This window comes from Mobula birostris, chromosome 2, assembly GCF_030028105.1.
Source record: "Mobula birostris isolate sMobBir1 chromosome 2, sMobBir1.hap1, whole genome shotgun sequence".
NCBI classification, from domain to species: domain Eukaryota; kingdom Metazoa; phylum Chordata; class Chondrichthyes; order Myliobatiformes; family Myliobatidae; genus Mobula; species Mobula birostris.
The window spans coordinates 23772559-23788095 of NC_092371.1; the positions used below are offsets into that span (position 1 = coordinate 23772559).

A 15537-nucleotide genomic window follows, 5' to 3' on the forward strand; every position below is an offset into this window, starting at 1 on the left:
TCAGCACCAGTGGAGAAAGACAAGAGTCCATATTTCAGGCCAATTACCTTTAATCAGAATCTTGGATATCAAGGCCTGTTGACCTAAAACATAAACCCAGTCTTCATCATACTGTTTACAGGATCTTAAGGTGTGCAATCAGTTGCCATATTTCCATTATTGTACTTAAAACACAAATTAACTTGTGATGTTGAGGCTGTGGAAAGTAAAATGTACATTCAGTTTTTTTAGTATATAAATCTATTTCAGCTTGCTGTTATTTGTTTGTATGTAGATTGCATCAGGACCAACATCTTCGTCCTGCTCCTGTATACACGTAATGTGTTTTTCTTAACACCTCAAACAATCCATTTGTGTCCAAATGCCAAGCTCATCCTCGCATCCAACCTAAGTCCCGAAGAAATCACTTCACTGCCACTCGAGTATAATTCCCACCAAAAATTACTGCCATGTGTTGCCTTCTGTTCAAGACGAGTCAGAAGATTAGTAATTTGATCTCAGCAACTGAACAAGAGGTTCAGTATTTGAACGAATGCATTTTCAAGGAATCAATTTGTCAGTGCAGCCTAACATCTGTGACTTAAACTAAATGTTGATCAACATTCTGTAAGCTAGCAAAATCATATTTGGTGTATTAATTTGGGCTGTACACAATTAGCATTCTGCTCAGCCTTTTAGTTACTGCGCTTTTTGTTTTATCACTAGTTTTCCTGAAAGGACTCTAGAAATACCCCCCCCCCCACCCAAAGTCATTGCATTTCAAGAAAGTCAAGTACCTTTGGCCCAATCTGATAATATAAAAGCACACCTTTAGGGGAATGGTTTTAACCTTTTACTATGAATAAAAACTAGTGCCAAGCAAATAGGTTTTTCTCCCAAAAGAGTACTATAAGAGTTTTCTTAGTTTGGATAGCTGATCCTACATTAAATGCAGAAGAGCAGTAACAGTTAATAGAGATCAAATGGAAACACATTCCAGAAACTATACCAAATGCAAATCAGAACTACTTGAAGGGGAAGGACATTTATCTCATAAGTGTCTTTTAAAAATGAGGACAAATACCTGACCAGTTCAATATTTGGATAAAAACATGGGCTGTTCTCCCTCTCTCGCCATCTGATCCACTTCCATTTTTGGTGTACAGTCCCCCCACCCCAAGTTCCATCTACTTACTTCCCACATATCTGACCCACAAAATCCTCCCTCATCTGGTTCCATCTGCCCTTCAACTTTGCTGTAATGTTTCCAATTACCTTAACAGATTCCAGCATTGGTTGCCTTTGTGTCCCTGCTATCTCCCGTCTAGCCTCCATCTTCTGCTTCATTCTCTTCTACCACCTGCTTTCTCTGCTTCTACTTACTACCCACTGCCCTTTTCCTCAACTCTCCTCTCCCACCCAGCTCCTTCTGCCCTTCATCCTTCGCCTCTATTAGGTCCACCGATCACCTACCAGCCTGCCTAACCCCTTTCCCCGCTATCACGGCTATGTTCGATCTTAGTGCTGATGCAGGGAAGATGGTCTCAACTCAAAGCATTGATGATTCTTTCTGCCTTGCTCAGCACCCACTTTGTTAATCTTCCTTTGCTGTACTTTTCATTTTGATCGCTTCTCAATGAGCAGAAATCAGCCTATGACAATTGTTCAACCAAAGACTTAACCAATAAAATCAATCTAATGGAAGCATGTCTCCTAAACAGTCAAAGCGTTTATGCAGGAATGGTCCAACCAACACTTTCCGCAGTTTTAGTAATGTCTGATTACATTGATTTTAATAGAAACCAACATTCTAATTAAAACAGAAGATGCTAAATGCTCAGATCAGCTCGTATTTCTTCCTACAAATGCAGCCTCATCTGCCAAATATTTCTTACATTAATATTTTCAGCATCAGATGCTTTGATTTTTTACCAATATCCTAATGCCTAATCAATTACAGTAAAAAATAACACCCAGCTGCCTGCCATCCTGGGGAATTTGGTAGTGGTGGAATAGCAGATTTTCTGTACAATTGGACATAATTCCAAGGTAGTACAGCCGTTAGCATGACGCTGTTACAGCTTAGAGCATTTCAAAGTTTGGAGTTCTATTCCAGTGCCATTCTGTAAGGCGTCTTCCAGTGGAATGCGTGGGTTTTCTCCAAGTCATCCAGTTTCCTCCCACAGCCCTGGTAGATTAATTGATCTTTGTAAATCATTCTGTATTTAGGTTAGGGTTAATCGGGGGTTGCTGGGGCTGCATAGGTTGAAGAACCGGAAGGCCTGTATCACTAAAATAACTATTACACACAGGCACACTTATGTTGTACAGTATAATACATTTTCCAGTGCACCCAGTATGTGTAAAATGGAAAAATAGAACCTGGTGACTTTCTGATGGTATGTGTCAATTGGAACCCCAGTGTTGGGGTGTTCCTGACCCTAACTGTACATACTACTCCATCTGGATCACCAGCTCAATCCAGGTTAACAAATGAACATAATGCCAAACCATCAGGAACAAATCAGATTCAGGATTATCTGAGGTTTATTGTTTCGTGAGACACCTAGGCCCTGCTGTACAAGAACATTTTGCAAACTCAGTGCTTAATTCTTTTGCTTTCTTATTCTCCCTACCCAAGTGGATACAACCTTGTGTTTCCACATGTGCCCACCCATTTGGTATATTGTTTTTGCAGACACTGACCTCTTTGCAGCTTGCTTTCCCTAGTCAGCTGTCATCACGAAGATTGGCAGAGATCATCAATGTAGCTTGTGAATACTTGAAGCACATTTGTTACAGCTTTTTATTCTGAAGACAACAATTTTATCTTAATAGTTAGCCAATCTGGCATTATTTGATCATACCACTATCATCCCTTATACTTTACATGGCACTAGACCTTGTGGAACTCCATCATACCTTTTGCAAATTCAAATACACTATTTACAATGGATCTCTTTTATCCAGCCTGTATTTTATGTCCTAAAATGCCATCATTTTGCAAGTAGTATTTGTTTAATATAACTACTTTCATTCTTGCTTGACTACTATGATTTTCCAATTTTCTCATTGACACATATTGGATTAACTAGCCCTGCTTTCTGCATCCCTTTTTTTGTAGAGTAGAAATGTGACATTTACAGTTTTCCAATAATTGGGACTACTCTAGAAATCTACAAAAATTTGGAAATTGCCACCAATACAGACAGTAGTTCTACAGCCACGGTTTTTAAAACTCTAAGAAGCATTGGGTGAAGGAGACTTGCCACTCATTCATCTTTTAATTGCCAAGTATATTTCCTCTGCTGACAATGATTGCTTCAATTTCCTCCCAATTTTCTTTTTGAAAGGAATTTTTGACAAGTGAAAATTCCAATTCCAAATCTACTACTTCAAGCTTGAACTGGATGCTGGCCTTCAAGGTAAGATGGCAGCACGCTTAGTTGCAGCCGCCTCCAACAGGCCTAACAAATGGTGCAAATGTATGTCTTAAGCATTTTTGTGACCACAAAACATTGGTAACACAAAATAGTTCAAGTCCAGTTCATTGTTGAGACTGATGGTAGGGGAGCTGTGTAGCTACAGTTGTTGCGCATACCCAGCTCCCGTACCACACATCGCCTGTTACAGCCTCCCTGGAAAACAAGCTGGATTGCCTTCATCTGCTGCTGACCCAGAGTGAGACAAACTAATTTGCCTTCATCTGCAGTTGCTCCAGCATAAAATGAGTAACTGCAGCATGCTAATTCTTGCAGAAACGTGGCCCCAGCACATCCCATGCACCAAACTTCAGGTCATGCCACTCGGAAACTTGTGGCCTTAATTTTTGTGACTGTGTGCTATTATAACTATGTGCTGTGTGTGACTGCGTCACTGTATTCTGCACCTTGGCCATGGAGGAACACTGTTTTGTTCAGCTGTATACATGGGTATGATTTAATTGTCATTCAACTTGAATTTAAACTGGCTTAACTGAGCAAGGCTGTAGACATTGTGGCTATAGACTTTATAATGAGAGATGCATTTGGAGTGGTAGATAACTGCAGGGCGTCGGGATAGACTCCATTCCAGTTTAAAGGTGTTTGCTGCCTAAAGTATATAGTAGAATCAAACAGGACTTTCAAAATAAAATTGGACCTGCATTTGATAGAAAGCCATTTATTTGCAAGGCTGTTGGTTGAAAAGTGAAGAGACCTATTAGAGTTGGCAAAGACCCATGGGCCAAGTTCCATCCTCGCTTCAAACTCTTGCTATTGTTCCAAAGTACCTTTATTTCTCTTCTCCTACACGTCTGCTCACTTCTATATGGTAATGACGTAGAGTTAAGCATGAACGCAACTTAATGGACACTGACAAATTTCTGTTAGTGTTATTTGCAAATCTTGATAGAGAACACAATTTGTAATTCAGCTATGGATTATGTCATGTCAAACACCATTGATGCAAAAAGTTAATGGGAATACTGGAATGTACAGAATAAATCTTTAAGGTTTATTACTTCCTAAAATATAGCTAGAATAGGAGTTTAGAAGAATTTGGGGGTGGGGGGTGGGGTGGAGAATCTCATTGAAACTTGTCGAATACTGAAAGGCCTAGATAGAGTGGACATACAGCGAATGTTCCCTATAGTGGGAGAGTATTGGATTGAGGGTATAGTCCCACAACAGAAAGACATCCCTTTAGGATAGTGATGAGGAGGAATTTCTTTAGCCAGAGGGCAGTGAATCTGTGGAATTCATTGCTACAGGCACTGTGGATGCCAAGTTATTGGGTATATTTAAAGGAGAGGTTGATAGGTTCTTGAGGAGTAAAGATGTTAAAGTTACAGGAAGACGACAGAATGGGGTTGAGAGGGATAATAAATCCCCATGATGGAATGCAGAGTAGATTCAATGGGCTGAATGGCTTAATTCTGCTCCCATGTGTCTTACAGAATGCCAGAGTGTAGGATAAATAATATAGTATCTCTTTCTACCTATATCTCCTCATTCACACTTAGCATATGATGTTATGGTTTACCTAGACAGTATATCTAACTTTTTTGAACACAACTGGTTCAAGAAGCTGAATCTCCTGTATCTTCTGTAGAATATATACATGCTGACCAATAATCAGAGTCATAAGCCATGGAAACAGGTGATTCACTCAAGACCATGCCAACCACAAGCACCCATCACAAAGTCTTCTAACAAAGGATAGCATCTGTAGAGATGGAAGCAACATTAAGAACTGGAGGTTGCTGAGCTTTTGTCAGAAATGAAAGTAGTAGAACAGAAGATATGTACCTGGTTTCTAGGCCTTATTCATCACTCAACAAAGTTGATGATAAGCCCTTCCCAGATTACCTGATGACTACATCTTTACACTTCGTGGGACCTAGATATTTGCAATCTAGTGCTTTTTGAAAGAAAAAGATAACAGTAACTACATTTCAAATATACTTCACTGATCAAAGAGCACTTAGGGGTACCTGGAGGACACAACTTGATCCTGAAGCACAGGAAACAATCAACTGTGAGTCACAAACCTACAACCTCTGGATCATGTAGCAACATACTTCATCCAAACATTAGATCATCTACTCTTTTTCAATGGTTCTTGTTTAGTTCAAATGATTTCAAACACATCTTTACCAGAATCGCAAGTGCTTTTTATGGCAGATTCTGTGATGGGTAATATACTTAAATCAGTGCAATACTAATGGCATGGTCAAATAAATTTGGGGAATATGTAGTGAAGAAAGGTAGGTTGGGGAGGGGGAGGTGAGTAATATAGGCTAACACTGTACTAGATCTGTTATTACAACTGTAATTTAGACTTTGTACAAATTGTACAGGTAATCTTTGACATGAAAAAGTAACATACTCACAGAGACAAAACACCTAGGTATAAAATATAGAGCAGTGTAGTAGTTACTAAAATTACATGCTTTCTTATTGCTACAGTGATTTTTGCTTTTTTTGTACTGTACCACAACTTGTTCTGAGCATATAATTTGCATAAATTATTCAAGTTTAAGAAAAATCCACACGTCTTCACTTGATGCTACTGTATAGTTAATATATAAACAAAATTTTCTAAGTATCTCTTTATTAAAAGAGAAATAAAAATGTCATTTGCAACTGGAATTCTGAGGCCAAATACAAGGGATAACACCTTGCATTATATTAAACTATACCAACACAGTACAGGTGCTGTTGGTTGGACCAGAGGAGCCAGATCTGATGTTCACCATGTTAACACGATGCCTACATGTTAATTTTTTTTCTTTTTTTCTTTAAAGGACTATGAATGACCAAAGACTAGCATTTATAATTTGTAGCAAAATTTGGTTTATGTAGAAACAAGCCATGTTTGCATTTGGATAGACTGAAATGAGTTAAAGCTAAAATTAAAAAATAAGCAAATGATGTTGCAATGTCTGGTCACTTGTTAAAGACCTCACTCTTCTGAAGTGGTTAATTTGCACAATTCTGTACTTTTTTATATATATACTAAACAGCATTTTTCCTTCTTTATAAACCAGAAAAAAACTAAACTACAGATAAATTCCCTACCTTGAGCTAATGCTGCAGATAGGGCTGACAAAGCTGTACAGCGCAATCAAACATACTTACATCTTAGCTCATTTTACAGGTACAGCCATAATCAAGGCACAACGATCTTCTACAAGTTATTTTCAATAAAGTTGTACAAAATAATACATTTTACAGTCTGTACAAGAATAATAATCCAGCAGGGAGATAAACAAGGAAAGTGGAGGAACAAGGAAATAGTGTGGCAGGGATTTAGGGATGCCAGAGGGAGCAAGAATGGGACATCATTGGGTGAAAGATAATGAACAAAGCCGAAAGGTTCACCTGTGGAGAACTAAAAGAGTGTGTGTGGTTAATTCTTTCTACAATCACAGCCCAAAAGCAGTTCACCAAAATCTAGATCCAAGGACTGCCAAAGACTTTTTCTTAAAAATACCCCTCTAAAATGTAGTGGGGTTTTAAAGCAGATTTCTTTTTTTTTTTTTGCACTGTTCAGATCTGTAGGAATTCAGCATCTCCGTTCCACACCTTGTCAGACCTGGTTAACATCACAGTAGGTCTAGTCTTCAGCGTGGACTTGGTACCTTCACATTTCTTGTTGCTGTGAATGGATACATGTTTGATATTATGGGTTTATGTGAGCCCACAACAGCGCTGATTACCTTGGAAAAGTCGTTTCCCAAATTGTGTGTAGATTTTATTTGTTGTTTTAAAATCCTTCAAGTACTCCTTGTTTAGGGCTTTTGGGGTTTCATTAAAGTAGTAGGGAAACCCACACAGACATGGCCATTTAGGTGATGCCACCTTATACTGTCCAAGGGACAGAGGCCAGCAGGGACAAAAGTGGAGGGGTGCATTCAAAGAGAGACTGCACCAGTTCTCTTCCACCCTGTGTGGGCAAGTCAAATGAGAAATAAAGAGTCCAAGACACAGAGACAAGTGCTTGCCATCACAATAACTCATACTGACGAAGGTGCATACGTTGAATAATGTCCCGACAGTCATTAAACACCCTGCGGATATTCTCAGTATCCACTGCACATGTGAAATGAGGATAGCAGTAATGCCTTCCATCACCGCTTGCTGTGCTGATTCTCTGAAAGGCAAAAAAAAATAAGACTGTTAAGTTACAAGCTACTTTACATCAGTCATGTTTTCTAAGAGGTTGTGACAAACACCACTCAACCAGTAGTTATTTTAACATGCTATAACTATATGGTCATCTAGCAACTTTTTGTACACATGTATCACTGTGATGCCTTCCTGTAGCTTCCCACAGCAACTTTAAAACTGCATTCCATCAGTGGACTGCAGAGATTTGCGAAGTTCCATTTGCTCAGTAATACTGAGTTCTTTTTGGGTTTATTATTTGATTCTATTGATTGTATTTCCTGGAATGATAACACTTTCAGCTGATGTCTTAATTTAACCTGTGCTTATTAATTCCTTTATTAATAAATGCTTTGGATAATAGACAATGAAAATGAATCATCACATATTAAATATTATCAAATGAAGGACACTGAACTGTGGATTTTTCTGCCTATTCTTTTCTAAAAAATTAATGCGGAGGATCCCTGAAAAGCCTCTTAAAGAGTATAATACCAGCATATAGACAAAGTTCATGAAGTTGTTGCTCGTTGCCTGCTCATCAGAATTTATACTGCCATTTATGCCAGCCACTGATAGTGCTATGATCTTGTTTTTATTTGAAGAATATATGTATGAACTACTTTTATGACAGGAAATTTTTAAGCATGACATCATACAGACCCACTGAAAAGCTGAACAAGATATACATGTTGCAGTGACAGAGTACTTAAAAAATTAAGGTACATTTGCTAGAGTAGGTAGAGATGTTTAAGAAAATAATTTGCAAGAACAGCATCTAGACAGCAAATATAGTTACTTGAAGCTTGTGCAAGGGATTGATGTTATGAAGAGTACAGACAGAGTAGAAGATTGGAAAAGTACTTGAAATAAGAGAGTTGGCATAGATTTGGAGCAAATGACCTTCTGTGATTCAAGCATTATGCAATTCCATATCAGAAGCACAGAAAGCTAGAGGAATGAGGAGATAGTTATAAGATTGTACAGAGCAACAGGGATCAAAACGAAGAGCGAAAGAGAGCATCAGAATGGATTTGTATCTGAATATAATATCAAATATTACAACCCATAATGTATCCTAGAAAATTTATAATTAATGTACATATTTACCAGGAACTCATCTCTTATGAAGTACTTGGCCCTTGTGACCCTTGGATCTTCATCCGGTTCCGGTGAGGCTGTTATAAATAAGGCAATAACAAATAGAGGACATAGAGGTGAGTACCAACTGGTTTTAGTCACATTGTAGTAACTTATATAAGTAGACGATCTCCATATACTCAACTGAAGGGCTGTGGAACAGAAGGAAATTTGAATCAGAGATCTTTAGTCTTAAAGAAGCCAGGCTGGTGAGTCAGGCACCAGTTCTCAGCAGATTTTGTACTGGGGAGAAAATAACAGTTCCACTCTCTTGGTCATTTCTCTGAACTGTTTAAATCTAAATGACATCCACACTTTAAAAATAAAGTTATATTCCTACAGTTTAAAAAATGTTTAGTTGAAAATACACATTTTGACGTTCTCTTTAAAAACACATTTTTAGAGCATTACCTCAAACTGTGGTTAGGGTTTAACAATATAAAGGATGTTTGAAGATTAAATTACAGAATCTATTTTAAAATTTTATGTCTGTATACATCTATTTTTGTAACACTCCAGTGTTAATTTCCATAGTGTCTTCTCAGCTTGGACCACTGAGAAATTTCAGTTTCCCAAACAACTCAAACTTCGTTTCCAAACTGTGATAAGCTTTGCTATTTAAAGTAAATTTTAAAAGAGCTGGGTACACAAGCCAAGATATCAGATTCAATTAGGTCTATATTTTCAGCATTCCCAGGTGTCTTCTGCATACTTTTTTTTTGTGTTTACAGCATCGACAGGCGAGAAGCCATAGAGCTACAAATCAGGAAAAAAAAAAGACTGCAGATGTAGAGAAATGGAGCAAAAAAAAAAAGGGCTGCTGGAGGAACTCCAGTTAGTAAGAGATAACTCTTCCTTCAGTTAGTCCTGACGAAGGGTCTCGGCCTGAAACGTCGACTGTACCTCTTCCTAGAGATGCTGTCTGGCCTGCTGTGTTCACCAGCAACTTTGATGTGTGTTGCTTGAATTTCCAGCATCTGCAGAATTCCTGTTGTAAAGGTTTCAGTTGTTTCTTTAGATGGAAAGGAAGGGGAGACTGCTCATTAGGCAGCTTGTTCTTCCCACATGGCAATGCACTCAGCATTAACTATTAATTAGAAAGCAACAACTAAAATATTACTAAAAAAAATTAATAAAATAAGTCTTTTATGTGGGAAAGTCCTTGGATGATTACAAAGGAACTCTTGCATAGAGAGAGTAAAAATATCATGTACACACAGAACTTCTGGAGAAAGAGAAACAATTTAAGTTTTTAAAATGAAACGCTTACCATCATCTGGTGTAGTGTAGCGAGCATACTCAGGAAAGTAGTCCTCTATTTTAGATTTCCCTGCCAGCACTTTCTCTGCCAGCAAATCCTGCTTATTGAGGAAGAGAATTACAGAAATGGTCCGCAGCCACCTAGATTTAAATAAAAATTCATTCAACGATTAACGTTCTACAGAAAGAAATCTTCAGTTTCATTCATGTATTCAAATTGTGATAGATATAGAACTTGGACTTAGCCAAATTCACTGCTTTATTTTTACTAATAAAGTAATTTTTCAACCTTTGTTTCACTTCCTGTGCACAATTTCAAGAAAAATTTGTGAACCCTTTTCAATTACCTGGTTTTCTGCATTAATTACAGATAAAATGTGGGCTGATTTTCAAAGTCACAATAATAGACAAACACAATCTGCCGAAACTAATAACACACAAAGCATTGTACCTCTCATGTCTTTGTTGAACATCGTTTAATCTTTCACAGTGAAGGCTGAAAAAAGTATGCAAACCCCTGTATTTAATAGCTGGTATGACCTCCTTTAGAAGCAATAGCCTTCACCAAACATTTCCTATAGGTGCTGATCAGTTCTGCACATTGGCTTGGAGGAATTTTCAGCCATTCCCCCTTACAAAACTACTTCAACTCTGGGATGTTGGTGGGATTCCTTGTATGAGCTGCTTGCTTCAGGTCCTTCCACAACATTTCTATAGGATTAAGGTCGGAACTTTGACTCAGCCATTTCAAAACGTGAATTTTCTTTTTAAACTATTCTGTTGTTGATTTACTTGCCTTTTGAATCATTGTCTTGTTGCATTATCTAACTTTTATCAAGCTTCAGGTGACAGACTGCTACCCTGACATTCTCCTGTAAAATGTCTCGATACAATTTTGAATTCATTGTTCCCTTAATGATTGCAAGCAGTCAGGTCCTGAAGCAGCAAAACAGCCCTAAGCCATGATGCTCCTTCCACCATACTTCACAGTTGGGAAGAGGTTTTGGTGGTGTCCAGTGCCCTTTCTCCTTCAAACATAGCAATGTGCATTTCTGCCAAGAAGTCCAACCTCTGTCTCAGCTGTCCACAGAACATTGTCCCAGAAACGTTGTAGAACATTCCGCTGGTCTTTTGCAAACTTGAGACATGCAGCAATATTTTTTTTTTGAGAGTAGTCGTTTCCTCCATGGTGTCCTTCCATGAACACCATTCTTGCTCGGTGTTTTTCTTATAGTGAACACATGAACAGAGACTTTAACAGGTTCTAGAGATTTCTGCAGGTCTTTTGCAGAAAGACACTCAGTCCTCTTTTATTGTCATTTAGAAATGCATATATGCATTAAGAAATGATATAATGTTTCTCTGGAGTGATATCACAGAAAACAAGACAGACCAAAGACTAACACTAACAAAACCACATAATTATAACATATAGTTACAGCAGTGCAAAGCAATACCGTAATTTGATAAAGAATAGACCATAGGCACAGTAAAAAAAAAGTTCTCCAAGTTCTGAGTCGATCGACTCCCCCGACAGCAGGCAGCAAAAGGGAGAAACTCCTTGCCATAAACCTCCAGGCACCGTCAACTTGCCTATACCTTGGAAGCAACTGACCCCAGTCGACCCTGAGTCCATCCGTCCGAAAACTCCGAGCTTCCGAGCAGCCTCTCCGATACAGCCTCCCAAACGCCATCCTCTGCCGAGTGCCTTCGACCTCTCCCCGGCCGCTGAAACACGCAAAGCCGAGGATTTCGAGGCCTTCAGCTCCGGAGATTCTGGTTACCACATAGTAACAGCGGTAGCAAAGCAGTCATTTCAGATGTTTTCCAGATGTTCCGCTGTGCTCTCACGTCTCTCTCCATCAAATCAGGAGTGTGCACGATCCCCTACTTGACAAATAACAGACATCATCACCGAAGTAGCCGCGCGCTGTCGTCGCACCGCCATCTTCTCCCCCCTCCCGGGAGGATTCGTAGGTTCTTTTTCACCTTCTTCAGCATTGCACGTTATGCTCTTGGTGTGATCTTTGCAGGATGCCCACTCCTAGGGAGAACAGCAACAGTACTGACTTTTCTCCATTTGTAGACAATTCCTCTTACTGATGAAACACCCAGGTCTTTAGAAATGCTCTTATAGCCTTTTCCAGCTTCATGCATCTCTACGATTCTTCTTCTAAAGTCCTCTGAAAGTTGTTTTGTTTGAAGCATGGCGCACATACAGATCTTTCCGAGCCAGTAACCTGACAGTGTGTGTCTTTTTTTAAAAATATATAGGGTAAGGCACCTCTACAACCCACACCTCCAATCTCATCTCATTGATTGGAACACCTGACTGCTTTTGCAGGAGGTATTACTTCAGAGGTCCATGTACGTTTTTTGAACCTAGACTGCGATTTTTAAATGGTATACTCAGTATTGATGAGAAATAGTACAATTGTTTGTGTTTTATTAGTTTAGACAGATTGTGCTTGTCTATTGCTGTGACTTAGATGAAGACCAGACCACAATTTATGAATAATTAATGCAGAAAATTATTACTGTTTCTCGCAGCTGTACCTTGAAGGTACTTTGCACTTGATTGACAATGGCTGTTAACACTGATTAATCTGTCACGTTGTTTCCACTGCCTGCAATTTATAGAGATATATCAGTGTTAAGGGACAGCAATAAAGGCAACTAGAAGGTCCATATGTAAATCGTGCATCTCTGCTTCACCATTATCTCTTCAGATACTTTGACAGACTTGAGAAAATTGTGCATCGCTCAACAAAAATGTGAGCATCATTTTTAACAGTTGCAATTTGAGAGAGGTTTTAATTCAATCTTAGTATTATAGCCAAGGCATTCAGGAGTTAAATCAATGTAGACTTTTAAACATGAAGGGTAGTGAAAACCTGGAATTTAACACTGACTGGCTGTTGGATCAAATGGAAGTGTTAACATTTTTTTTAAAAAATCAGATTACAGTTAACAAAGAACAAATTAGGATAAAAAATTACAGAGTCAGCAATGAAATGAAGTAGATCATTCTTGTTTCAAGGTCTCAATAAATGTAAATATTGAAGGAACTGCAAATTTACCTGTTGTTCCAGATGCTTTTGAACAGATTGAGAGCTTCTTGGAGGCGATTGGTCTGATTGTCCTCTCTTATAACCATGTTATAGCTACTGCTAGCCACCACAAATATGATAGCAGTGACATCTGAAAACAAATTAGAATCAGACCGAATTAATTAGAATTAATCAAAGAAATCAAAATTATTGGAATACAATAGCAACAAAATAACACAAAATAGCACTAAACAGAAATAATTCATTATTTCATTAAGGACTCACAAAGTACTAATGGCTTTGGCAACTATAGCAATACTGCAGGCTATGTGGCAGAATCACTGTCAACAGAAACAGCTTATATATCACCAGGAAAATTTTTGAAATTTTTAAAGTGAAATTTAGGAATGTAGAGGCAGTGGGATAATGGAAGTTCAATAGGAACGTCAAAATATGGAGAAAATAGAAAGCAACACTGAAGTATTATAAAATGGACGGCAGATAATTTGGAATTCTGAGTAACAATCAGAAGTTAAAGTTGAGAGAGAAGCATTGAAGCAATTCTCTATATGGCAAAAACTAATGCTTTAGCCATAAAATTTATTTGAAATGATATGTACGATATTGGAGCACATACAGCTGTGAACTATCCTTTTTACCCGTACACATTTCAGTTAATATTGTTATAAGAATCAATTGGGAAAAAATGATACTCATCTCACAGAGCCTGTATAGAAAACATGGAGGGGGAAATTTATTTTACTTATTCTAAACACACTACAAATGATACAAGGTTTACCAACAAACTTTTTAAAGTTCTTTGCCAGTGCCAAGTAATCAAACATTGGCAATAAAGGAAAAAGGATTTTCAAAGGTCTGCAATCAATATAAAGACAACAGAGGAGAAACTAAAAATGCAAAGGAATATATATTTGTAGAGTACAAATTATGGATCAGGTCATTAATAATTACTGGATTGTAACATTTTATCAGCATATTTTAATAATAATATACATCTCTGAGTGCGTGGAAATTGTTTCAGATGTGGGGTAGGTGGGTATTATAAGAGAAGATGAGGAGCTCAAAAAAAGAACATTCTAAGAACTTAGCTTGGGGAATATAGTCCTTGGGGGTGATAAAATAGTGGAATAGAGAAATTGGATACATTCAGAATATTTGAGTTCTAGACTGTGTGGGCTGGAATAGGAAAAGGGTGTGCTCGCATTTATAGCCAGCGAAATGTCTCATGGAACCTTACAAATGGCATTGGGTCTTAATGAGACAACGAGGAGATGACAAGAAACTACAATTTAAAAATGCTGGAAGAAATGCGAAAACCTGGAAGGCAAGATGCAAAGAATTACAGAAAAAGATTTGTAAAAGATCTTAAAGACGATTCAAGGTTGTTACCCATGAGGCTTCAAAACAAGACCTGAAGGGCATATATGGTACAGTATTTCAGGAGGCCACAGCAGTATCAGACGTACAAAACTACACAAAGCTTTGAATGCAGATCATCAGCCTAAAATGGGATAATATCTTAACAGCACCTTATGTGAGCCTGGATAACAGTCCAAATTGCAAAGTAAATTATCAAAGTACATATATGTCGCCTATGACTGCATTCCTGTACAAGGTTCTAACTCCATAAATCAAGTTCGCAAACTACACCACGGTGGTTGGCCTGATCAGAGGGGATGACAAGACGGCCTACAAGGAGGAGGTCCAGCACCTGGCCGCTGGTGTGCTGACAACAACCTGGCCCTTAACACCCAGAAGACCAAGGAGATCATTGTGGACTTCAGGCATGCTAGGTCCCCATCTACATCAACGGAGCTGTAGTGGAGCATGTATCAAGCGTCAAATTCCTTGGTGTCCACATTTTCGAGGATCTCACCTGGTCCCTGAACTCCTCCATCCTGATCAAAAAGGCGCAACGACGCCTTTATTTCCTGCGGGGCATCAAGAAAGCTCACCTCTGTCCCAGGATACTGACGGACTTTTACCACTGTACCATTGAGAGCATACTCACCAACTGCATCTCAGTGTGGTATGGCAACTGTCCTGTATCGGACCGCAAAGCACTCCAGTATGTGGTGAAAACTGCCAAGCGGATTATCGGCACCCAATTGCCCACCATTGAGAACATCTACCATAAACGCTGCCTGAGCAGGGCAAAAAGCATTATCAAGGATGCATCTTACCCTAACCATGGACTTTTTACTCTCCTCCCATCCGGTAGGTGCTACAGGAGCCTCCGCTCCCGCACCAGCACGCACAGGAAGAGCTTCTTCCCTGAGGCTGTGACCCTGCTGAAACTCAGATAACAGCGCTAAGCAGTATTGCATCTGTATTGTACTGTCTCAGTACTTTTACATTTGTGTGCTGTAGCACTTACTTCTTATTTGCAGTTATTTTGTAAATAACACTACTCCTTGCATTTCTGGTTAGATGCTAAC

General features: G+C 38.7%; 1 protein-coding gene across 2 annotated transcripts in view; it reads right to left on the reverse strand.

The window, feature by feature from the left end:
* Positions 1 to 757: 757 nt before the first annotated feature.
* Positions 758 to 15537, reverse strand: part of gnas (GNAS complex locus) — a 340610-nt gene continuing 325830 nt past the window's right edge. For both annotated transcript variants that reach the window (XM_072238735.1, XM_072238742.1), the window contains exons 9-12: positions 13109 to 13229; positions 10039 to 10169; positions 8739 to 8806; positions 758 to 7614 (exon numbers count right to left, since the gene is read on the reverse strand). In XM_072238735.1, the coding sequence (XP_072094836.1) occupies positions 7468 to 7614; positions 8739 to 8806; positions 10039 to 10169; positions 13109 to 13229 (467 nt within the window). In that variant the 3' untranslated portion in view covers positions 758 to 7467. The remainder of the gene's footprint in view (positions 7615 to 8738; positions 8807 to 10038; positions 10170 to 13108; positions 13230 to 15537) is intronic.